General features: G+C 38.2%; 2 protein-coding genes across 2 annotated transcripts in view; one reads left to right on the forward strand and one right to left on the reverse strand.

Annotated features, from left to right (window-relative positions):
• jim overlaps window positions 1–23,787 on the forward strand; it is a 36,197-nt gene extending 12,410 nt beyond the window's left edge. Inside the window, exons 2-8 of the mRNA XM_032434370.2 lie at window positions 2,528–2,610; window positions 8,683–9,730; window positions 10,176–11,019; window positions 12,009–12,206; window positions 12,269–12,558; window positions 12,778–12,882; window positions 12,979–23,787. Of these exons, the coding sequence (XP_032290261.1) occupies window positions 9,239–9,730; window positions 10,176–11,019; window positions 12,009–12,206; window positions 12,269–12,558; window positions 12,778–12,882; window positions 12,979–13,590 (2,541 nt within the window). The 5' untranslated portion in view covers window positions 2,528–2,610; window positions 8,683–9,238 and the 3' untranslated portion in view covers window positions 13,591–23,787. The remainder of the gene's footprint in view (window positions 1–2,527; window positions 2,611–8,682; window positions 9,731–10,175; window positions 11,020–12,008; window positions 12,207–12,268; window positions 12,559–12,777; window positions 12,883–12,978) is intronic.
• Window positions 23,788–24,459: 672 nt separating this feature from the next.
• Window positions 24,460–24,993, reverse strand: LOC6622128 (uncharacterized). Its single transcript, XM_002047642.3, has one exon. The coding sequence runs from the start codon at window positions 24,991–24,993 to the stop codon at window positions 24,460–24,462; it is 534 nt and encodes a 177-aa protein (XP_002047678.1).
• Window positions 24,994–26,517: the final 1,524 nt, after the last annotated feature.

The raw sequence follows: 26,517 nt of genomic DNA on the forward strand, positions 1-26,517 counted from the left end.
GTACGCTTTTTCGGTCTTAACTGCGCATTAATCGTAGAACCCAAATAGTAGCAGACGTATTAAGCAACTAAAAGAGAGAAAAAGTTTTATACACACACACACACGCACACACACAATCAAACGGAGCAAACGAAAGCGCACACGAAGTGCAGCAGCGGCAGCGGCAGCAGCAGCAGCACGCGCTAAAAACAGCTGCGCTGGCAGCGCAGTCAGCGTTAGCATTGGCGTCGCCGTAACAGCGGCATGGGGCCGCAACATTAGAAAATCGACAACAGAGCGCCATAAGCTGAGAGGAGAGCGTAATGCTGATGTTGCGCGGCGAGAGCGTGAGCTGAGAGAGCTTTGGCAGCGACTGCACTAACACTTACAAGCTTGTGCCTCGCACACACACAAGCACACAGCTGGAGGCCGGGGTTCGAGCCGCCGGCAAAAAGTTAAAAAATTTTGCAATTGTTTTGACTAAAAAAGCTTAGAGAGCGCCTCTCTGTGTGTGTGAGTGTGAGTAAGGTGATTGTGTGCGTTGAGAGAGAGAGAGAGTGTGAGAGAGTCGCTCGTTACTCGCTGCTCGCTGGTTTTGCTTTTTTTGTGTGTAGACATTATATTTGTAGTTGGCGGCGAGACCAGAGACCCCCAGACCCGTGGCCATAGCCATAGCTAAAAGTTGGCGCGCGCTCCGCTCCCACAAAAACAGACAAAAAAAAAAAAAAGAAAAAACCAAAAAAATAAATATAATAAAAAGAAACGACAACGTCGCTCCGCTGCGCCTTGCGCTGAGTTTCTTTTCGTTTCGTTTCGCCTCGCTTTGGTTTCGGATTCAGATTCGGTTTGTTGTACTTACGATTTTTTTTTTTTTTTTTTGGGCATTTTGTTCGATTTTTGTGCCGCTGCCGCTTGCAGTCGTCGACCGCCAACGACGACGACGTCGGCATCTAATAAAAAGCTGCACACGGTTTATATATAGAGAGTACCCGAGTACTTGTATTATAGAGCGTCGACTGCGTGGAAATAGCCAGCAATAAAATAACTAAAAACAAAATGTAGTCGCAAGCTGAGAAAAGAATATAAAAAAAAAAAAAAACGAAGAAAATATAAACACGCAAACAAAAATAAAAAAAAAAAATAAATAACGAAACAACAAACAGAATTTCGTATAAACAAACGAATTGTGCATCTGTGTGCGAGACACGCGGCGTATACGCAACGCCAGGAAGCCAGGCTAACGGAGCAGCAGCTGCAGCTTTCGATAAACCGCCAAGAGCTACAACAACAACAACAACAACAAAACATTTCGATTTAAAACTATTTAGTGCACATAAGCTACAAATTTTGTCAACGTTTGCAGCATTTTGCAACTGCAACTGCAGCTAAAAAAACGTGTGCGAGTGTGCGTGCGTGTGTGTGTGTGTGTGTGTGTGCATAAAAATTTGATGTAGCTGTGGCAACAACGGTACGCGGGGGTGTCTGCATCTCTAACTCTCCCTGTGTGTGTGTGTGTGTGTGTGTGTGTGTGTGTGTGTGAGCCACTGTGAGCACGTGCAATTGCCTAAGTGTATTAGTGTCTCTCGCTGCTCTCTGTGTGACTTTGCTTGATTGTGTGTGTGCCTCTGTGTGTGTGTGTGTGTATGTGTCTGTGTGAGGCAAACGCCGCTGCAATTTGCAATTTTTTGTCTACACGCCGCTGCAACTGCGCGCAATAAACTTTTTGAGGTTAGTGTTAGCCACACACACACACACACACACCCACACGCATACATATGCATTTATTTTTATGTATACTCGCGCTAATATAGCTGTTATACAGTCCGCCCCAAAAACTCCACCCCCCTACTCCCTTGTTATCCTAAATATGCATTCGCCTGCGTCCGAATTTCGTTTGTATTTTTGTTTATGCGACACACAAAGTTATCGTTGTTATCGTTCTTGTTGCCGATGTTGTTGCTGTTGTTGTTGCTGCTGTTGTTGTTGTTGCCGGCTGAAACCCGAAAATAGTTATTTGTTTGGTTTTATAGTTTTTTGGGTTGGGTGTTTCGTGGCGGTTAAATGTCGACCAAGTTGCCTTTATGGCCTGTCAATTAGTTAATTTGAACTTAAAGTGGATTTTAATGCACTCTGTTAACTCTAGCTTTATTGGGGCGTTGCTCCTTTCACCAGCTCTACCTGTGGGCAAATACCTACTTCAAACGGCATTTCAAACTTAAGGCTCTCAAGTATTTCCACTTGAAATGCATTCGATATTCTGAAAATGCAAAATACAAGCAGATCGCATCGTTTTCTGTCTAACAGTCTTTAGCCTAGAATAGTCCGAATGATAAGAGATAACATACTTTAGATACTTCTTAGTTTTAAAGCAAAGCCAGTTTAAAGTCACAAACTTTAGACAACTTTTAGTTGAGTTTCTCTTAGACTTACTCGAAGTCAGGCTCAAATTTCAACCAAAAATAATTGCTTCAATTAATTTTAATTATTCGTTAACAAATCTTCCTAATATATTTATTAACTTTTCAAATTTGTTTCTCTTTCTTTTCAGCATTAAAAATCAGCTAAAACTTAATAAACATTTGGGATATTTCTTTCGGGAAAACTTAAGAACACAACAATTGTGGAAAACAGGTGAGTGAAATGTGAATTAAAATTAATATAACCAAAACTTGCTGGACCGTAACTCAAATTAAAAGGAAATCAAGTATTAATAAAAAAAAAAAATGAACAACGAAAATTCGCACAGCCGAAAATGTTTTGCGCGTAAATCAAGTTGACAAAATGCAAAGAGTCAGGAGTAGGTGTAGACGCGGGGGCAGCAGAGGGGATGCGGAGAGAAGTCACACACACACACACACACACACACACATAGAAAACGGCACTAATGAGCAGCAACAACAAGCAGCAAGAGCAAAGCGAAATACGCAAAAACTAAAAGCAAATAAAGAAACAAAAAATTTGCCACAAATCATTTGCGATTTTTTTTCCACTTCTTTTTTTTTTTTTTTGCGAAATTCCCCCTGGGGCTAAATTCGTTTATTTTGGGTGTGTGTGTGTGTGTGTGTGTGTTTGAGTGTGTGAGGGAGGGAGGGGCGGGCGTATAATCTGTGCTGGTGCGTATCTACAAATGCTGTATGCGAATGTCAGGCCATAAAGGAATATGATGAATTATACGCAAACCAAAAAAAAAAGAAAAAAAAACCAACAAATTTTTCGCACAAAAAACTAAAATCCACAAAATGTTCAACAACAAAACAAGCAAAATCACTTAATTGTGAGCCCCAAGTGTTACACTGTGTGCGTGTGTGTGTGTGTGTGTGCGTCTGTGTGTCTGTGTGTCTGTGTGTGTTGTGTATCTAACAGATACATTGGCAATAGTCTAATGCATGTGTGGCGTGTGGAACTGCCATCCAATCGAGACCCCATCTATCATCACACGAGATCTCAGTTCGAATTGTAGCCGGCCACAGCATTATTTTTTTTTCCTTTTTTTTTTTTTTGTCGTTTTTTGTTTGTCGCCGAACGTCGAGTTCGAAAATTCGACGCGTTAATTAAATGTATAGATATTTACATAGAATGCGAGCTGAGAAAAAATAGCGCGAAACATAACGAGCACCAAATGCCCTAACCTAGCTGGGCAATATGAAAATTAGCTAACACTTGGAACTATTTGAGATACATTTAAGAAAAGACGATGCATAGGAAATCTATTATATTTCGATAAGCAATTGAGTTTACGCTTGAAACTATTTAAGATACATTTAAGAAAAGACGACTAGCGGGAAATATTATATATATACTCAAGCTGTCATGGCTTACAATTCTCTATATTCTTAATATTTATTATAGATCATATTTGTATATGTATTTTTATATATATTTTTATTTATTTACATATACAGCGTATCTATTCACATAGCTAAATAGAAGAGCAATAGTTATTTGTTTTGCATTATTTTTTCTTCACTTGTCCATTGTGGATGGAATTAGAATCCTAATATGTTTGATGGGTATGTTATATATGATTTGTTTAAGCTGTTGAATATTGCCAAAGTGCATTGATTACAACAGCAGAATTAGAATTGCCTAAAACAAGCCGTGCTCAAACATGCACAGCTAGTCCGGGCCCAAAGCTGTTGTATCTGCAGCTTGCCAAACACAAATTTTGTGATAATCCCATAAAACCCATTGCCTGGGTGTATTTGCGGAGTACTTCTACCTAAAACCCTTTGCTTTTCGCAAAGAGTTTCCAAAACAGAAAATTGGTTAAAAAGAAGAAACAATAAAAATTGGACGCCTTTCCATGACTCACATTTGTTTCGACTCTTTTTTGTTGGTCGTGCGGCGTATCTAACAATTGTGCTTTACCTGTAGTTTATGTGAGCGCGCGCTCTCCCTCTCTCTCTCTCTCTCTCTCGCTCTCTCAATCTCTCTTCCCCCTTTGTGCATCTCTCCCCTTGCTCTCCCATAAGCTCTCGCTCTCTGGCTGGGGGGAAGCTTTTATGTATTGAATTAGACGACTGCACAAATTACGTTAAATTTTTGGCGCTCGTTTTTGTTGTTGGCGCAAAAAGTTTGCCATTTTTTTTTTGTGGTTGTTGTTGTTTTTGCTATTTTGTATACCCTAACCTTGAAACCAAATTGTTGTTGTGTCGTGTTTTCTGCTTCTGCTACGTTTTTTTTTTTTTGCTCTGCCAGATAAATAGAATATAGAGATAGGCCCGTGAGCGTGTGTGTGTGTGTGCGTTGGCTTTTAGTTCTAAAAATTGACTACATATAAATTGAAGTTGTAAATCAATTTGAAAGTTAAATTTGTTGGAGATCGAATGGGAGTGGAGCGGGTAATTGAAGGAAGTGCTGAATCACTTTGGAGCTAGTTTAAATATTTGCAAATGGAGTGGATTGTGTGTGTTTGCCAAGTGTTTTATGATATGAAAACCATTTTAACTGGCTTCGAACTGCTAAACAGAGTCAGTCGATAAACATATGTTAATTAACAGGGCTCTATATAACATAAATGCTGTTAAGAACTGCAAGTAAATGGCGCGCTTTCTATAAAACTCTATAAGACTAATACTCTGTACATTTCTTTGCTTAATGAAAAGGCAGAAAGCTGTAAACTATTTAATTTCTTGTGATAACGCGTATCTACCTTTTGCTGCATTTATAATACACCGCATATGAATTGTAAAATTATTAGATAAATATATATCCTATTTTTCGTATGCTCCACTTTTTGGTTTCTTAAAGCTTGGCGAATTTCTTGCCAATTTCTGTGCACGCTTCGCCGGCAGTGAAAGTTGTCAACGTCCACGTTGACGCCCCCCTACGATTTCTACTCTAGTTTCTTGCCTCTTTTTCTATTTCTATTTCAATTTCAATGGCGTGTGGGCCAGCAATGTTTCAGCCAATGACAGGCGGCGTTTATGGCCAATAATATCTGGCATCCATCTCTCGCCTCATTGTATCTGCTTCATGTGCATTTATATGAGTATCTTGTATCTTTAGCTTGTATCTTGTATCTTTAGCTAGTATCTTTTGCTGCCGCCACACTGCGTGTCCATTGTGCCTCGCCCGTCAGGTGTAAAGTAGGTGGAGTTTGTCTGCTGCTACAAAGCGTACATTTCGATTTGCTTGGCTGAACCTTTCAAATTTGTAGAGAAACAATCCTGAATGCACTTTAATGTTCAGTGTGTGGGCTCTTGTTCCCATTGCCATGGGATATTAAATTTGATTTCGTTTGAAATTGGTTTCAACAAGAAATCTGTTAAATATGTGCATTTTTTTAATGTTATTTTATTAACATAATTGCTTTATGTTATGTTCTGTTATGTTAAGCAACTGTAACTAGGTGAGGCAAGCAGCAAAGATGTTGGGCCAGATAAACCTTTAAGGATAGCCGCACAAAGAGGAATTGGAAATTAAACCAAGTGCACTCGAAAGTTAAGTTAGTTAAGTTAACTAATGAAACTCTTTAACCAGCTTTTACTGCTAATGTGATTAATTCTAGCTGCCTGTCGTTAGAGATCATCTGCTCAGCATTTACGATCGTCTTTCCAACGAATCTGCTAACACTCATTTAAATGGCCGCACGCATTTAAAAATAAACTGCTCATTACATTTGTAAGAGGAGCGCAAGAAGAAAGGCGGCCAGAGTGTGTGGGGCGAGGGAGCGAGAAAATAAAACAAACATGCCGTGCTTGTAGATAGATAGTGTGACTGGAACTGCAACTGCAACTGCAACTGCGACTGGGACTGGGACTGCGGCTGCGACTGTGACGGAGGGATAGCGCGGGCAGGCGGGGCAATTGCAGCGGCAACGAACGCATAAATTGCAAACGCTGTCGCGCTGCCAATGGAGCGCAATAATTCACAAATAGCAACAGCAACAGCGACTGGGACTGGGACGGCACGAAGTGCAACTGCATTGCCAGCGACTGACTGACTGACTGCAGCAGTACACCCCGCACCTCACAGCCCGCAGCTACCCCACAGTCCGCCCGCTCCGGCAGTCAGAGTGTCGGTCCCTGCTCGGGCGCCGTTCCATGCCAGACTGTTCTCTGTTGAGGTATCGTATCTGGCAGTCGGTTGGCTAGCGCGACGCGTTCATTTACGGGTTCAAGGTAGTTTAGTTCTCTCGCCTCAAACGAATCGAACTGGCACTCGCACACTCACAACCACACACTCATACATACTCATGCTCGAATCTTAACTCGATGCGATGCGTTGCGTTGCGTTGCGTTGCGTTGCGTTGCGTTGCGTTGCGATTCGATGCGGTAGCGCCAGCTTCTTGTAATTGTTGTTGCTCTTGTAATTGTTGTTGCTGTTGCCTTTGCTTTAGTTTATAGTTGCTGCGGGCACGCAATGCGTTTTCAATTTAATTTTTCCAATTCATTTTGTCATTTGGCAACGATATCGATTGCTTTTCACAGTTTTCAGTTTTCACTTTAACCAATTTAGTTAACACGAAACAGGCGAACTTTACCTTGTGACTTTACTTAACTTGAATAATTCTTAAAATTGTTCAATAAACAACAATTGTGCAGACACTCAGATGAATAACAAAATATTTATGCATTCATATTTACAAAATTAAGATAAATAACACAATCCTTGTAAACAATTTCATATTCCTAGATAATCTACACAAAAAACTATTGCCCAGTCTTCTGTTGATAAAAAGCGTTGTTATTTTGTTTTGGCTTTGCTTTGCCTAGGCTTATCACCTTTTCGATGTTTATAATTCTCAAGTGGTTATAGCTTGGGACTAAGGATAAGACCTTGCACATCTAGAGTCTACAGAAAATTTGCTGAGCATATAACGGGCAGGTTCTTGAATTAGTTAGAGATAGGACTCATTCTTTATTCTTGATCAAGATTTACTTTGTTTGTTAGTAATACTAACTAGTAGTTACTTATAATAACTAACTGTATAATTTATAACTAATAGATGTATTGTGGCTTTCTTATAGCTCTAGAATCGATACAAAAGAGATTACTCAAACTCAGCTGATATATCATATATAAATATATCATCAGATGGTTCTTGAAATAGCCAACTATGTGTGCTGGTTATTATGAGTAAAGAAACAATAAATTGGCTTAACACAACTTAAATTAATCCATTGCCTAATTGTTTGGTACTTTAACCTAGTGTCAAATGGATTCAACAAGTTAATCAGATTCTTTGAAGCTCCGTCAAGCCAAATTACTCAGCTTTGCCGAAGTTTCGCCTATTGCCTGTCTGAAGATTGGCAAATGATGAGAGCCATAACTGAGCAGCTCATGTCTATGCTTAACTATGGCCACATGTTCCTATGCCACTTTACTTGTATATTGTTAATGGATCTGTACGCTTAGGACAACAGGCCACGAACTGGGCGGCGTCCCGCTCGGCGACGTCGTGTGTGTGTGTGTGTGTGTATCTGCCGAGACCTTGATCCCGCATTAAAAAGTTGGCACGTCGTCGTGAGGCAGCAAAAAAAAATGAGAAAAATATGGTAAAAAAAACTGAGTAAAAAGAACATTGCAAAAAGATAAAAGACTCAAGAGTCAGAGTTGGAAGCAGACCCACAGCCAGAGCCAGAGCCAGGGCCAGCCAAAGGCAGCTCATGACAACAAAAGGAGGCACAACATGTGGCCAGCCAGCGGCGAGTCGCCTGCGATTGGGGGTGTGGGAGCAGCGACTGGTTAGCGTTAATGGGAATGGCGGGCAGCGGGTGGCTTAGAAGGGGCTCTGGGGGATAGACATAAAGGAAGGGGGGAGTTGTGCCAGCCTGGTTGGCATGCGGTATCCATTTGTGCGGCACTCCTCTCAATCAGCCGCTGATGATCTTCATTGTTTTTAATTTGCGTCGCATTTTTGATGCTTTTCAATAGTTTTTTCATTTATTTCTAAAAAGTGTGTTTCAAGTTAAAAATTAAACATTTTATTGGCTGTTTATTTTCATAAGGCCTTAATGGAAAGATAAGTTTTGACTAAATTAAATTAAATTCAGGATCATCAGACTTTGCTATCGACTCTGGTTTTGTCAACAACTTTTACTGTGTTATGCTTTAACTAGTTGAGAATTACAAGCCAACCAAATCCTAATTTCGTCGTGTTTTATTCAATAATACATAAAACTTAAAATCGAATGACAACTTTCAATTAAATTCAATGTCTTAACAAGTCTTAAATAGGTGATTTTGACTTTCTTGCAGCTGTACCAGAAAGAGTTAATAACTGTTAGTTGTTGAAAGCCAATGCGCAAGAAATTACATTTCAGTCAGTTATTTCGAATAATCATGTGAAAATGACATGTTTTTTGGGTACTCATTGAAGTCAATAAGAAAGAAGCAAAGGCTAAAGAGCAAAGTTTTAATATAATTTCAATCAAAACAAGAAGAAAACGAACAAATTGAACAAAACTAAATAAGACAAAACTAAATAAGAAGAAAGGAACTTCAAATGATAATAAAATGCGAGCTTTCAAAAGAAACAAATGAAGCAGTAAAATAAACAAAAACAAAAAACTCAAAACCAAACAAAAAAAAAAAAAACCTGCAAAAATGTGCAACACGAGTCAATAAAAACAAAGGCCAACGACAAAGAAGCGTAAAGCTTAAATTAAGTGCAAGAGCAGCACAGGATAATCGCTGTGCAGCCAAAAAGGACGCTGCGTACAACTATCTACAACAACAGCAACAAAAATACCCAAACAGTAAGAAGGCGAAGAAGAAGAAGAAGAAGCAGAACAAGAACAAGAACTAACACAAAATGGCCATAAATTTCTCGGCCTCCTTTGCGGCCTGCATAGCGGCAGGCCTGAAGGTTCCCCGCCAGATAATGTACTGCATCACGCAGGACACGGGCCAGCCGTACGTTCTCTACAAGGACTCGCAGGACGCGGAACGCAATGCCGGCGCCATTGGCGCCAGTGCAGCCCAATGGGGCAGCGAAATGTATCCAAACATCCAGCAACAGGCCCAGCAACATCTCAACGCCCAGCAGCAACAGCAGCAGCAACAGCAACAACAGCAGCAACAGCAGCAGCAGCAGCAGCAGCAGAACGCAACAGTCGCTGCGCAGGCAGCAGCAGCTGCGGCGGCGGCGGGCCAGCCGCAGAGTCCGCCGGGCGGCCAGGAGCCGCGGGACAATGGCAGCGGCGATGGACGCCAGCAGCAGGTGTCGCCATCCTCCAGTCCGTATCCGTCGGTGCAGCAGCAGCAGCGAGCGAATGGCAACGCCGACGATGATGCCATGAATCAGGTGAGCAGCTCCCAGTGGGGCCAATCTGGATGTCGTATGAGAGTCGGGCTGAGGATAAGCAGCTTAATTATCTCTACACTCGTTCATTTACTCCTCACGCACACTTCACGCTGAATCAATATGCATTCATTCATCATCCTACATCAATATTCATGTCTTTATTTGCACAAGGAGCACACACTCATATCCACACACATCACAAAGACACGATACAAATATTATTAACTATAATCAGGACTAAAAATTAAAAGAAAAATAAACAAAATTGTCGCTGCTTCAGCTTACGATGCGAACCAACTCTCTACTACCAGGATTTGGTAAAAAATAATTCGGAATTGCAGCCCTGATTATAGTCATGTCTCGTGTAACCCAAACTCTCATAACTCAATTATATTCCGGAATATTGAACTAATCTATCGCAATTTGGCCGGCTCTTCACTTGCAGCTTGCCAATCAACAGAACTCCGCGCCAAATCCAAACCAAAGCAGCAACGAGCCGCAGCACGCGCCGGCGAACGCCGGCGAGGCTGGGCAGGGGAATCCGCACGTGCAGCAGAATGGCGGTGGACAGCCGCAAGGTGATCCCAGCAATGGCTTCCAGACGCCCGACTACTATGCGCCGCGCCATGGAGCGCCGCAGGGCGGCATGCTGGCGCCACCTGGCTTTCCGCCGCTGCACTATCTCAACAAGCTGGAGCAGAACGGGGGCGAGGCGTATGCGCTGCCCGAGCTGCTGCCGGGACAGCAGCAACAGCAGCAGCAGCAGCAGCAGCAACAGCAGCAGAATGGGGCACCACCGAACGGCGGCAACCAGAATGGTGGCCCGGCGAATGGCAATGCCAATGAGAGTGGTGCGGCGGCCAATGGGGTGGCAGCCGGCGCTGCGGGCGCCACGGGGACGCCGGGCGGACGCACGGGACCGGGACGCCCGCACAAGAACAAGCCGCACAGCGATCTGCGACTGTTCAAGTGCCTGACCTGCGGCAAGGACTTCAAGCAGAAGAGCACACTGCTGCAGCACGATCGGATACACACGGACGCCCGTCCATTTCCGTGCTCCGAGTGCGGCAAGCGGTTCCGCCAGCAATCCCATCTGACGCAACACCTGCGCATCCACGCAAACGAAAAGCCATTCACCTGCCCGTACTGCTCGCGCAGCTTCCGGCAGCGCGCCATACTCAACCAGCACATACGCATCCATTCGGGTGAGAAGCCCTTCGCCTGCCCCGAGTGCGGCAAGCACTTTCGCCAGAAGGCCATCCTCAATCAGCATGTGCGCACCCACCAAGGCGAGCGACAGTTAACACATCCATTACCGATTACGATGGGCGACATCCGCCCGATAGTTAGGGCCGCAAGGCAAACCAGCTACCCGACCCATTTGCTAGCTCCGGCTCTCGTAGTGCTAGCGCGGATCGTCAGATTCGCAAACGTTTGGCTAACAGCGTTTGCAGCAATGCAAATCCCTTGCAAAATTCTAAAACACAAAAGCAAATTGAGCGATCTTTTGGCCGAAATTCGAATTTATTTATTTATTTGTTTTTTTTGTTTAACTTATTTTAAATTATTCCAAATTCAAGTTGTTGGCTTCTTGAGGGTCTCTCAAAATGGAATGACGAGAGCAAAAGTGGAAGTGCATGTCCGATAGTGGAGTAGGAAAAGAATGTGGATCGCCAGCAGAATACCCTCAATTGAAATAAGTAGCTATAAAAATGGCAAAGAAACTTTGTCGGAAACTATTTTCAAAGTAACTAAATACAAATTGAATTTCCAAACGGATAATCAAGTTGCTTAACGGATATCTGGAACTTGAGTGGGGATATGTATCTGAAGAATTCGAATGTAATATGCGCTTACAGCATCTTCAGATTTCTGGAGTTTAACAACTCCCAACACTCCACATAAACCAAAAATATATAAAACCCAAGCAATCTCTGACATATCGATCAGAAAATTACAAAATCGTGCAAATGTCTGGAATATTAATAAAAAAAAAAATAGTTACTAAAAAAGAGCATTCCATTTAGGGGTCTCAAACAGTCAACAACTTTACAAAAGTGAACAGAACAAAAACAAAATTATTAAAAAAAAAAAAAACGAAAAAAAAAGCAAATATTAAAAGCTAGTACATCTCTAGTTTAGTACAAGATGCTAGGCGACCTATGTGATAAGCTCGAAAGTGGCTACGAGCCAAATTTAAGCGCTGCTAACAGTGGCACTCTCTGGCTTGATTACTTTCATATTCACCCGGCTGCGGAACAACACGTCCCTCCTGCAGATGTCTCGCCTCATCTCATTTTCAAGAACGGACCGCATCCGACGCTCTGGCCCTCGGACGTGCCCTTTCCGGGCGAGGAGGCGGACACGAAGGGCGACATTGCCGTCGCCGGCGGTGGCTACCATGACGATGACTCCCAGGGCACACCCGATGGCAGCGGTGGCATGCACTATCCCTCGTACTTTAAGGATGGCAAGGGTGAGTAGACGAGCTGGCCACTCTTGCTCCACCGTGCGCAGCCTTTTAATTGGAGCTTCTAGCAGGTCAAAAGATACTGCCCGAGGTGCTGCAACATATTGGCGTACGGCCGGCGAATATGCCGCTCTACGTGCGGTGTCCCATCTGCGACAAGGAGTTCAAGCAGAAGACGACGCTGCTCCAGCACGGCTGCATACACATCGAATCTAGGCCGTATCCCTGTCCGGAGTGCGGCAAGCGCTTCCGTCAGCAATCGCATCTCACCCAGCATCTGAGGATTCACACGAACGAGAAGCCCTTCGGCTGCATGTACTGTCCGCGCTTCTTCCGCCAGCGAACCATTCTGAATCAGGTGGGTTCGGTTCCAAGGACTATTCCACCGCAGGAATCGAGGCTCCCTCAGTAGGAATAAGGAGGTTTCAATTGGCAGAAAATCAAAATTGAATCGAATCGATAGACCTTTGGATATAAATATATATTTAGCATGCAAATTGGAATCGATGCCTACTTGAAACTCCTCTCTCCTCGATGTATGTCATGTGGAACTGTTCTGATTGTTATTCTTCCACAGCACTTGCGCATTCACACCGGGGAGAAGCCGTACAAGTGCGGGCAGTGTGGCAAGGACTTTAGACAGAAGGCGATTCTGGACCAGCATACGCGAACCCACCAGGTAGTTGTAGCCTAGCCGAAGCTCACACACACATGAGGCGCCCGCCAGCGGCAAATGGAAGACAGGTCTTAATTGAATTCAATTTCTTTGATTTCTCAGGGAGATCGTCCGTTTTGCTGCCCCATGCCCAACTGCCGGCGACGCTTTGCCACCGAGAACGAGGTGACAAAGCACATCGACAACCACATGAATCCCAACAGCACCAAGGTGCGGCGCCAGCAGCAACAGCAGCAGCAGCAACAGGTGCAGCAGCAACAACAGCAACAGCAGCAGCAGCAACAGGTCCAGCAGCAGCAGCAGCAGCAACAGCAGCAGCAGCAGAACAATGCGGCCGCCTCAGTCGCTGTGGTCGCCAATCACCTGATGAACGATGCCAAGAGCCTGGTGGCGCAGCAGTTCCTCAACAACAACAATCCCGCCACGGTGGACAACAAGGCCAACATATTGCCCGTGCGCAGCATGGCGGCCAATGCGGCGGCCGCTGCAGCGGTTGCCCAGCAATCGGTGGTCAAGAATGAGCTATACTTTCCGCAGTGCTACGGCCCGCCTTTCCAGCATCCCTTCCATGCCCAGCAGCAGCAGCAGCAGCAGCAGCCGAGCGCAGCCCATGCAAATGGCCCCACGCCGCCCGTGACCGTCACCGTGGCGAATGCGGTGGCGCCGGGCGTTGTGGTGCAACAGAATGCGGCCACCTCCGTGGTGGCCCAGTGACATCCCACCACTGGAGCAGCTGGAGCGCAACAACAACAACAGCAGCAGCAACAGCAGCAGCAGCAACAGCAGCAACAGCAACAGCAATCGGTGGCGGCAACAACAACAACGCATCTTGCCCCGCCGCCAGCGCCGCCGACAAGTGCGCATCATATCACGGCAACGGGTGCCGCAACAGCCCCGCCCACATCCACACACGCCTCGACGGTGGCAGCGCCGCAGACGGTGACATTGTCCATAACGCTGCCGCCGCCGCCGCCGCCATCGGCGCATCCGCCGCATCCGCATGCAGGACATGCGCTGGCGGCCACGCCCAATGGCGTTGTGCCCGCGCCGCCGTCTGCGACCCTGTCGCATGCAATACCCATACACCCACACATACACTCGATATTCGGATCTCTATGATGTCATCAGTGAACCAGCTCTTCACGTCATCCAACGGCAGCACCGGCAGCAACAAAGCATAGCAAAAACGAAAACAATGCTCCAGCCACGCCCACATTTTGAGTATGCTAAAATATTTGAAAAAAAAAAAAACACAAAAAAAAAGATGAATTTTCCAGCCGCACGTTTTCGCAGGAGAATCGGAAAAGTTGCGAAATTGAGGCAGAAAATAAAACAAAAAAATATTCACGCTATTTAATAGGTTTTCATGATAGTTCTGGATAAGTTCTTTAGTTTAAAATGCGACAACACGAAATTCTCCTAGTTTTTAAAAAAGAGTCAAAACACAGTTTTGGTCAGACACAGAACGAAGCATGAACAGACGAGTACTAGTCTTTTCGAAAAGGACTCTAAACTCCTTTGACACACACACACGTACACACTCACACACACACACACACACACACAACCATAAACATCAAATGCAAAATGGTAAAAAAAAATGTGGACCATTTGGTTCAAGAACTTTGCGTAGATTAACCAAAACACAACGTTATACGATTCCTTTTTCTATAAAATTTCGTTTTAGGATTTTTACTTTTAAAAACTATCATAAAAATATAACATATTTATAAAGAAGGTTCATTAACACACAACACGAGTTATACGATTTCTAGGCGTACTGTTAGGATAGTTGGTGAGAGTGCGACAAGGAGAGAGAGAGAGAGGATCGAGGGATAGAGAACGAGAGTGGGAGATTTGTATGGGGCAGCTAGCGAGAAGGGGATTGGGGGGGGGTTAAAAAGGCGTCGACGTTGCGCTGAGCAAATTATGTTTATATCGTTTGGCAAGAAGACAGCAGCTAACTTATATGATTTATATATAAATATATAATTTTGCTTGTAATATTTGAATATTCATTTGAATTGATCTTCAGACAACTGAATTGAAATAATATAAAGGATTTTATTTATATAGTTTATTATGATTATGTACACATAAAACCCTATTAGTTTACCTTGGGAGTTACTCGTATCACAAGCTAGCGAAAACTTGCTTATTTTTATTGAGATGTGATTTTTTTATTATAATTAAAAAGCAACAAAAAAAAAGAAGATTACAACTAAAAAATTCGAACATGCAATTTATATTTAAACAATTATACAATTTGTATTTTAAGTTGTAAATTTATTGGAAACAAACATTTGTTGTCTACCCTAATTGTTTGTGTGTAATTTATGTTGAGTTTTATTTTATTTTAGTAACTAGCAATACACATTTAAATGTAATATGTCCAATTATGTCCACACATAGGCAAAACCCCGACCCATCCCCACCCACCAAATCCGACACACAAAATGTTTATAAAAATAGCAAAAGGTTATCCAGATGTGACTCTTCAGGTGCCATACATTAATGAACAATAGTCAGATATGCACTTACAAAAAAAAAAAAAACACTCGAACTTCTACGTACTATCCAAACGTTCACAAATCTAATATTCTGTATTTCTCCATCTGTATCTGTGTGGATATAAAACTGAAAACAACAAATTTAGTTTCTTATCAAATTTTCCAATGTACCGTCAAAGCATTTATAATTGTTACTAATCTAATAGAATATGTTTCCTATAACAACAAATGAACAGAAATTAATTATAATTTAGCAATCCCCCATTTGCAAGTAATCTACTCATTATTTAATGCTATATATATATATGTATGTATGCTATATGTATGCAATTTTTATTTCTTAATGTTAATGTTAAGTTTCAATTCGAAATCAAATTACGAAATTGATTTGTTTTTACTGTTTTAGTTTTTAAAATTATGTTTGCATCTATTATTTAATCATTTTTAATAAACCAACAAATAATTATATATATTTATATAATATAATTTCGAATCTGTTTATGGAGTAACCTTTGACTCTTGAAACATTTTTTGGCATTTACACAACATACACTTACAAAAAAAAATATATATACGTTTTTCGGCTTGGGCAAGGCGTCTGATTTTTGTGATAGGCTCAGTTTAATACAAACACTTTTCGGCAATTATTGGGCTAATGAAATTGTAAATAGTCATCTTTTTTGGCAAAGAAAATTTAACGAAAACATGTGCAAAAGTTTTATAAATAGTTTAAAAAATAGTAATGGCAAAAGAAATGGATTGAAAATGATGAGAAATTGTTTGGCATTGTAAAAATTTTATTAAACACCTGTGAAAGAAGGTTAGTCAAAATTTTAAAAAAACACTTTTTAGGCACATTGAGACACAACAAATTGCATGTGGCAAACAGAACAACAACAACAAGAACAACATACATTTCTATGATATCCAATATGAAGGCTTTTATTGGAATTAGACCAAGTTAATTCAAGAACAGCATGATTTGCTATAAGTATTACCAAAATTAACACTAAGCTATATACTTTTAGGCCTTTTTAGACGAAATTTTAAACAATTATTTTTGGCTTTAAATGAAAATCGAAAGAAGAAAACAAAACAAAAACGAACGAACACAAAACAAACACCTTTTGGCTTTAAATCAAAATTATGTTTAGTTTTAGTTAACTAAAATGAATATCTACTATAAATATTTATATCAATTATGGCAAATTATGCTATAATTCCAATAAAAGCAAAATTTAGACTGAATGTCGCTGTGATAAATGCAAAAACAAAAAAAAAGCAAAAAAAAAAAAACAAAAACAAATACAAAACGAAACATACGATAAAATTAAATAATTACATAAAACTTTTGTAAATTTTTAGGCATAACAACAAAATTAAACACATACACTTAATCAAAAGAAAACAAAAACATAAATTTAGGCGCTAAAAATTGATTAAAAAACAAAAACAAAAAAAAAACAACATCATAGCATAAAAAACTAAGCAAAATTTTCCCAAAAGCTCCATTGAATATCGCAAGCAGACTAAAATCTGCTGTTTTAAGTTTATAATTTATTTGGTTTTTCACACATTTAATTTCCATTTAGTTTCCATGATAATTATTATTTTTGTAGTTGCAAACAAAATTTCATAGAGAAGGAATCATGCGAAAAATGCATAGAAAGCTCCAAAACTTGCTGCTTCAGTGGAAGTTGAAAACAAAATAATAAAAATGAAAAGCTCAAATTGAAACAAAAAAAAAGAAAAAGGAAATCAAAACGAAGTTAAACCCGGCTATGACAAAACCTAGAAGACGAGTAGACGCGTCTACCGAGAAGATATCTTAAAAATAAAACTTGAGACACGACAAACAGCCTGGACAGACAAAGGGGCTAACAAAATACGTAGTTTAAGCCATATAGGTGAACCAGTCCTCGAACCATACTTATATAGAGAGAACCCTGAATTAATAGTTAAAGTTATAGATCAGAGTTCTACACACAAAGTTACAAGCATACCTAACAACCAACAATAGCCCAATTAAATAACCAAGAGTACAAATACAAGTAATTTTTATAGCAGAAATTTTAATTGCAGTCTCAATAAAGCATCCACTAAACAAATATGTAACCACATATAACCCAAACACACACACACACACACACACACTGAACACACACTCAAATACACCCAAAGGCATGGATATTAAAAAAGAACCATATAAGAAATTACCAACTTGGCAAACCAAAAAACTTAAGATACGAAAAAGTAAAATTCGAAAGCTGCTTTTCGAAACGACTTGACAAGCAAAACAAATCGAGAAAATCCTTTCTTCTTAAAATTAAAACGAGAAATTATAATAAAAAACCAAAAAACTCAATCCTTAACATAAAAATTATGATAAAAACAAACAAATGTTTCAGTATAATATTCTAAGATAATGTTTTCCGACAATTATCACAATTCTGGACAACAAACAAAGCAAAAAACAAAAACAAATCAAAATTCATAGTAAATGCCTACAATAACAACAACAACAACAACAACAACAATAAAATAACAACTACAGTGTATGATATGGCTGGGTATAGCAGAGTATCAAGGAGAGGAAAATAGGGTATACTTCTTGAATGCACTGCCATACCGTTCCATATGGGGAGATACACTCGTATTATTGAGTACAGCCGCTTTCGCTTTCTGCAATAGTGATAATAGTTTTTAAGTGAGCAACCATCGTAAAAGCATCAAAGAAATCAAGAAACAAACGTAAAACTCCAAGCAAATCAAGCAACAGTATGAGAAATATTTAAATTATAGATAAATACACATTGAAATAGAAACGGTAAGCATTAACTGAAATTAATAAAAACAACAATAATTATAATAACAATAATAATAATATGATAAATGAAAAAAAATAAATAAAATAAAAAATAAAAGGATATCTATAATATGAAACGATTTATCAGAACGCCCCAAAGCGTTGTAAGAAGCCCCATGAAAAGCTGTTTGATTTGATTTCAAATTGAGTCAGAACTTGATTTGATGCACTTTATTTGAACCTTAGTTGAATTCTCAAATATCAACAACATCAACAACAACAAGAACAACAACAACAACAACAACAACAAGAAGAATAAGAATAAAATGGAATATATACATAAATAACGCTAGATACTTACTATACAGTATACAGTATATACTAAAGAAAGAAAACAAATAGCATATAGTGCATGGAAAACCTTAACTCTTATATTATATGTATGGTGTATTATATTTTTTAACGTATTTAATACATACTCTCTATATATACGAAATGTATATGTATATATATATATATATATACTTTGTATATATATATATATACATATGTCTACTTATATTTGACGTAATCATAAAAGCATTGGGACAAAAATAGAGCAAAATATACAGAACAGTACTGAAGAAAATACGAACCAGAACACATGTAAAATAGCAAGGGACGATGTAAGCGAAATAAAACTGTTTTTATTTAAATGAAAAATAAGAAAAGAACAGAAAAGAAAAGAAAAACAAGTAACAAAATCAACATACAACAAACAACAATAGCCTCGTTAGTTTTTAATGAATACGAATGAAACAGTGAAAATATTTCTATACAAGCAAATATTGCAAAAAGTTGAAAAATGGTTAAACTTGGCAACTCTAACAGATTCGAACAGAGTTGGGCTGGGCTTCTTCTGAAATAGTGCTCGTTCGTTAGATCAAACGATTTGAATTTGAATTTGAATTTGAATTTGTAATTTTAGTTTTGTGCAACAATCAAAATATGGTTCCTCATTACTTAAATGTAACATAGACATACGATACAGACATACATACATATAATTGTACAGATCACAAATGAGTTGAGAATATAAATAGAACATATAATACATGAAACATGAAACAATGAAAGCCATAGCAGAGGATGGGAAGCGGAGGAGAAGCGTTTACTAATATTCTACCTCGAATTTATTGCAGTGTATGGTAGAGCATATACATTTATTAGATTAATATTTAAATGAATTATGTACTTTGAATTTCGGGTATTTAGCATCCAGATACCTTAAGTTATTTTCAAATTTTAAGATTCCCCCCCAATTACACCTTTGTTGTGAAATAGTTTAGTTTGGGTTTGGGTTTCCAGATGAATTTGCCAAAATAACAAATGATTTCTTGTTCCTAAATATCGCCAAGCAAAACTCTTTTGAATTTATAATTATATATCTGTACGAGATACTCACCCAGAGCCCTTAGAAGTCAAGGAATAATATCGTGAGGCCATGGAAAACTTTTTGCAATACACACAATGTGCCCATAGAACAAGTAATTTAACGTAAAAGCAAATCAAATGATTTATTTATATTATACTTATATGAAGTAAATTGTTGTTTTTGCAACAGAAGAGCCACAAACCAAGAGAAATAGTACCGAAAATATTTTACAGAATTTTTTACAATCAGAAACAGCAACAGCAACAAGAGAAATAAATGTTAGCCATAAACAATAGTTAAATAAAGCAAAAATACAACAAACAGAGACAACAAACCAAAAAAATAGCAAAAGTCAAAACTCAAAAGAACAAAAAAAAAAAAACAAAAAAAATATAAAAGAAAAGATATATAAATAAACACAATAATAGTAACATTTACTAAAACCCATTAAGAAAGACAAAAAATAAGTAAAGAATTAAACAAAATATTTGACTAAGTGTTAAGTGAAATATGCAAACAAATATTTTTAAAACTTGCGGTCGCTTAAAGCATACAAAAAAAAATAAAATAAATAAATAAAAAACAAATAAATAAGTTCAATGTGAAATGTCAAGAAAGAAATAGGTTCTACAGAATGAAACCAAGAATCCAAAAATCAATAGAACGAACGGAAGAACCGAACACAATTTGTTATGTTTTTGGCATTTATTTAAAGATGAACAGACAAACAGATTAATCAGGTTTACAGACTTAAAGATTATCCATATTATATGTTTTCACGTGAATAGTACAGTTTGCAATTAATTATTATAAACGATTGACAGGGACTACCACATAATTACCATAGAAATACATAGCTGAGCAAACAGACAGAACAATAGCAACAAATTTTATTTAGGGTTCAGCTAAGAGTGCAAACAACTTACTTATTATGCATATAATTATTATTATACTGAACTGTAACTGTACATAAGCAAAATGCAAAATGCAAAACACAAGTGCATACAAATACAATGTTAAGATACAAAGAATCCCATAAAAAGAAACTGCAATAGTACCGAAGTAAGTAAATCAATTATTTATTATACCCATTCCGCCAAGATACCAAGTGCGTTGTATAAAATCAAATGAAAATACAAATACAAATACGAAATACAAATAAAAATACATAGCTAAAATTTATGTTCTAAACTAAATGACACATACACACGCACACACACACACACACACACACACACATACGAGTGTTAGACACTGAACACTCACCCAAAACCAGTTGAGAATCGTAAGAGTTTCATGAATTTCTCTCAGTTTTCAGTTGAACAATCGCAACATATCCACTTAAACATAAACCCAAATCCCTAACTTAAGTTTTGTCACAACATAGCAATTTTTTTTTATCAGAAAGTGAGAAAAACCAAGTGTTTAGTTTGTTTGTTGAGCAGTGTACGCGAAGAGATCAAAGCCATAAATCAAACAAAGCAATAGTGATACCAGCTGTACAGGTGGGCCAAGGTGCACTTTAGCAGCCTGACTACCTGGTACAGACGCCATAGCCTGATTACAATTAAAACAGAACAAAAACCAAATTGAATAAGATTCAATTCAAACAATAAACCAATCGAATCTTCTGTAAAACCAAACCAAAACTTTACGAGTTACATACAACAAATGCAACATATACCGCAAAACAGCAACCATAGTACAATAAACAATACATTTTTCTTATTGAGAGCAACTTTTATACAGCCAATCAACAATGCAAAGCAATAGACAAGAGTGCAAGAATTTACAGCAAACAGATTAATTAAAGAAAATAATTCTAAATATTTGAAAGTCCTTAAACAAAAATCAGTTGAAGCAAATCAAAAACGCAAAGTATGCAACTTAAATAGAGAAGAGAACACAAAACGAAACTCAACAAAAATAAAAATTGAAAACAAATGAAAAAAAAATAAAAATAAAAATAAAAACATAAATAAACTATATACATATATTTTTTAATGAAGCAAAACTAACAATAGCTAAAAACGATTGTTAAACAATTTTTATATATGAATTTATATAATTTCTATTTAATTCATATGAAAGGCGAATTATACATATGTATAAAAAAATATATAAAAAATCAAAAACCATAAAAATAACAAGAAAAAATATAAGAAAAACATTTTTTTTATATTACAAGAGACAAAACCTTAAACAATCAACAAATATTAAATATCTCACTTTACTGGTAAAAAAAAAAAAACAACTCAAAATAATTGGAAAAAGCAAAAATAAACCAAAAAAAAAAAAACAAACAAAATGAAAAAAAAATGCACATGAAAAGCAATAAAACTGGCTACAACAATTTATTTATTTAATTTGAACAATTTGTATTAATTATTCGATTTGATTTTCAATCTAAACCAATTTTTGTTTCCAATGTGAAGTTTTCCAATTCCTTTTTTTGCACACAACATCAACAACAACAACAACAGCAGCAGCAACAACAACAACAACAAGCAACAAAAAACATAGCGAACATTTCAAAATAACTAACTGGCAAAGCAAGTTTCGAACTCAAGTTTTAATAAATATTTGTGGCTATAATAAACGAAAAGTATGATAAACAATTTGCATTTAGAAGATAATTTAAGCAACTTTTGAAAGAGAATGAGCAAACATTTGTCAAAACAAAAACCAAAAACCAGAAAAACATAAACACGCAAAAATGTCCCAAAAAATTGCGAGGATCGTCAAGGAAAAGTTTGGTCATTTCAGAACGATAATTTTAAAATCATAAACTTAGATAAAAAATGATGGCTTGACCCAAAGGCAAGTAAAAAGAAGAAACGGTTGGTGAACAAAAAGAAAGAATGAAAGAAACAAGCAAATACATTTTCTCGGCCTATTCCAAAACTTTGAAACTCACGGCTAAAACATAAATGATAAAGTCCTCTCGGCAACTATAAAATTCAAAAATATATATATTGAGCATTCAGGGCAACTACAATTTACATTAAATTACATTTTCGGAGCAAATAAAACAAAATTTACATTTAAGCCAAATGTTTAAGCATCATTTTTTAAAAAGTAAAACGCAAAAAAAAAGTTACAAAAGTATTTAAAAAAAAAAAAAAAACAAAAAAAAACAAATTAAAATAACGCGGAAACAAAACAAAAATTCAGCAACATTTAAGTAATACTTAAAATAAAATACTTTAGGTATTAAAATTAAAAATATTACTAAATTATAGTAAGCGCGAAAACAAAAAACGATAATATTAAACAATTTTGAATTTTTGACCGGAAATGGGGGAAAAATGGAAAATTCGAAAGCAAGCAAGAAAACATCATTACACAACACAAAAGCTAAATAAGTATATACTATATAAAATCTCAAAAAATACAACGGAAATATACTAAAAACAAAACAAAACAAAAATACCAAAAAAAAAAAAAACAAAAAAACAAAATGGAAATTCAAAATTTTAATTGTTGTAAGCAAAAACCAAAACAAAAGCTATATATGAGCATATAATCAGCACACTTCTTAAATAACAACACATTAACATAAATGCCCACACTGATGAAAATTCTACTTATCAAACCAGAACCAACCACCCACACACACACAAAACACACACACCCACACCCACACACACACACACACACAAGCAAACACTGCAAATTTTGACCACCTAAAAAAGACTTAAGAACACGAAACACTCAAGACCCACAAGCCACAAGACACGCCCACAACTCTTTCCATTGGTTTAGATTTTAAGCATAATTTTAATAATGTAATCGTCAGCCAAAGTAAAAACAACAACAACAACAACAACAATTTCCAGGCAGTCAACAATTGTCCAAAATTACTCCAGCATACGATTTTAAGGCAAAAAACATGACAAAAAAAACACACACACACACACAAAAACAAAGCAAGGCAAAAGTAAAATATTTAAGCGAGTATAACATATGCAAAACGTCGTCTAGTTTAATGTCGTCAAATTTTACTTTTTGTAATAATTATTAATATTAAAGACATATATATTATATAACATGGCAAAAGTATTGTAAACGTCTAATCGACCTACTAATTTCAAAAGAAAAGTAATGAAAAAAAGCTAAGCAAGAAATGCAACAGCATGTGCAACCAAAAAAAAATAAAAAAACATATATAAAATTAAAAATTCGAATGGAACTTCAATGAATTTCTGGCATCCAAAATAAACAAAAATAGAAACTACTTAAATTACGAAAATAAAAACTTAAATTATTATACAAGAACATGGAAAATGAAATAAATTGAATCTTGTAATATAAAAAAAAAAAAAAAACAGACTGGAAACATGTTCATTTGTTGACCCTAAAGCAAGACACAAGTTTTGTATATCTAGCAGAGAGTTCCTGAAAATCTACCTTGTCTCATTTCCAGACGTGTCCCGAGTCTCGAGCTGGAACGTGGATTAGCCAAACGACGAACGACTGAATCGTTAAACCTAAATCAGACTGAGATATATTTCAAAAGATAATCAAAATGCTGACATGAAAACTGACTCCGTTTTTAGCCGGAGTAAACATAATTTCTATACAAGGTTCCATTGCGAGAAGTCAGGTGAGCTATATATACTATATACTAATGCAAATAAATCAAAACCAAAATCAGCACTCGACAAATGAAAGATCGATGGAAAGTGTGTGGATATGTGTAGGTGCTATGAACTCAACAATACAGCTGTGGAGCTAGCTGTGAAGCATTAGCTTGGATTGTCGCCAGCTGGCTTCACAGCTATGTTGTAGGGTTCCCAGCTTGGTTCTTTATTGATAATTTGGCCAATTGCTTTGTCGACTGATCGATTGGGCTACTTGCAGTGATTATAGGCAGAGCCGTATGTGGTCTGCATGCGCAGCGACTCCTCATATTGCCTTTGGCACTTGAAATGCTTCGCATAGTCGTGGGTCTTTGTGCGATTGCCAAAGCACTGCAGCATGTCCACATTCTGCTGCGGCTCGGGTATGCCGCGCTCCGGCTGAGCCTTCATAGCATGCAGCTCCTCACGTATTCTGGGCAGCAGGTCGAAGACCAATGTGTTGGTAGTTGTATAATTTTCCTTCAGTTCCGTAGTGTCCATCAACTTAACATTCGATGTGGTGCCCGCGTAAAAGTTGCGAACACGCATCACGTGTTTCTCCTTGAAATATTGCTTGCAATCTAAGCCCGAAAAGCCGGCATTGGTATAGGTATCCTGGCTGAGTGAGCGAAGTTTCTCGCATTTATCGGATGGACTCAGTCCTGGCAAAATGCCGCTGGTCTTTTCATCGAACGCATAGCGACGATCGACCCAATTGCCAATTAGCACTTTCTTGCTATACGGCGGCACAACAATATTATCCATTAGGAACTAATCCAAAGTCAAACCCCCAAAGAAAGAACGAAAACAATAACTACGAAATAACAACGAAAAAATAAAGTCTGTAAATTGTTCCGAAAACTCAACGCTCTGAAAGTAACACAAAACAAATGCTTCAAAACATACTCAAAATGAATAGATTGCTTTGAAATCTAAAAGAAAAAGAAACACGAGTTAATCGTTAAGTCTTTTTCTTACCACCAAGTGCTAGAGCACTCGACATAATTTATTCGCAACCAGTCCAATTCGGTGTAAATTTTACAATTTTATATAAAAAACAAAATGAATCCCAGTCGCTTATTATGTCAGTCTGTCAATCATATCTTTCATTTTGGCACTTCTCACTGGGCTGACATATCTTCCCGTGAAGTGCAGTTTGTAGTTTGTGCCCACCGAGGATGACTCCTTGCAAGTCGAGCGCTTGATTGAACTATGACTGCCAAACGAATCGAGACTGTCGAGTTTCCGGTCATGCAGTTGCTTCTTAAGGGCATCCTTTTCGGACATTTGCTTTATGGCAAGCTCACGTTCCTCCTTCAGAATCTTGGGCCACAACTCGTACACCAAATAATTCAATGACATAAAATTGTTCTCATATTTCTCGGCATCCAGGTACTTATTGCTGTAGCGCTGCGACATGAAATTGCTGTATTTTTTCAACCTCGACTCGATGTAAGTGCGTGACGCGTCCTTTTGCTCTAAGCCCTCCACTGAATAGGCCTCCTGGCTAGTTGACACATGCCGCTCACATCCCTTTTGCTTCACGCACTCGTCCAAGATGCACGGCACTATGGCAGTGCTGCTCTGTGGAGAATCGACATAACGCATCTGGAACCAGTTGCCGGTTAAAACGTCGCTGCTGTAGATTGGTTTTGTGTCTATATAGCTGTAACGTGAATCCTTCTTGACATCATCCTCCTCTTCCAACATCTTATACGCAAAAACAAAAAACGATATATATGAAAAATGTGAAATATGAAAAGATGTATAAAAACTAAATCACACAACACAAATAATATTTCTAATAATATTACTAAAAAGTCAACAATCTTTTGGCCAACTTTGATATATATTTTGAGCATTTTTCAATACATATCGCCTTTTAGTTGTGCAAACAAGACACCATTAATAGCTGCTGGAATTGTGCGTCTGATAATCGATCGGAGGTAAAATACTTATTTTTTTAATTAAGAAAATTCCTAAAAAGGCAAATATTAGTTAAGCCTTATAAAATATACAAAAGCCGCAACTTAACATACCCTTTACAGACTAATCAGCAGCTTCCAATAAAAGCATGTTAAAATTGACTTTAAATGGACTGTTAAATTCTGAGTGGCTTGGAATGTTAAATCGTGAGTGACTTAAACGGACCGGCGCCCAGAAAATAAGCAAGCGATCGAAATCAGAGTGTGAGCGCTGCGCCACACTGCTTGGCATACACACCCACACAAACACGTGTACGAACCAAAGATGAGCCAAAGGGAGAGATAAGCAGCCACCTGTTTGTGT

The sequence above is a fragment of the Drosophila virilis genome, chromosome 3 (genome assembly GCF_030788295.1).
Source record: "Drosophila virilis strain 15010-1051.87 chromosome 3, Dvir_AGI_RSII-ME, whole genome shotgun sequence".
NCBI classification, from domain to species: Eukaryota; Metazoa; Arthropoda; class Insecta; order Diptera; family Drosophilidae; genus Drosophila; species Drosophila virilis.

What these genes read in the sequence shown, in the direction of transcription:
- LOC6622128 (XM_002047642.3), bottom strand. Translation starts at nt 24,993, where the DNA reads ATGGATAATATTGTTGTGCCGCCGTATAGCAAGAAAGTGCTAATTGGC.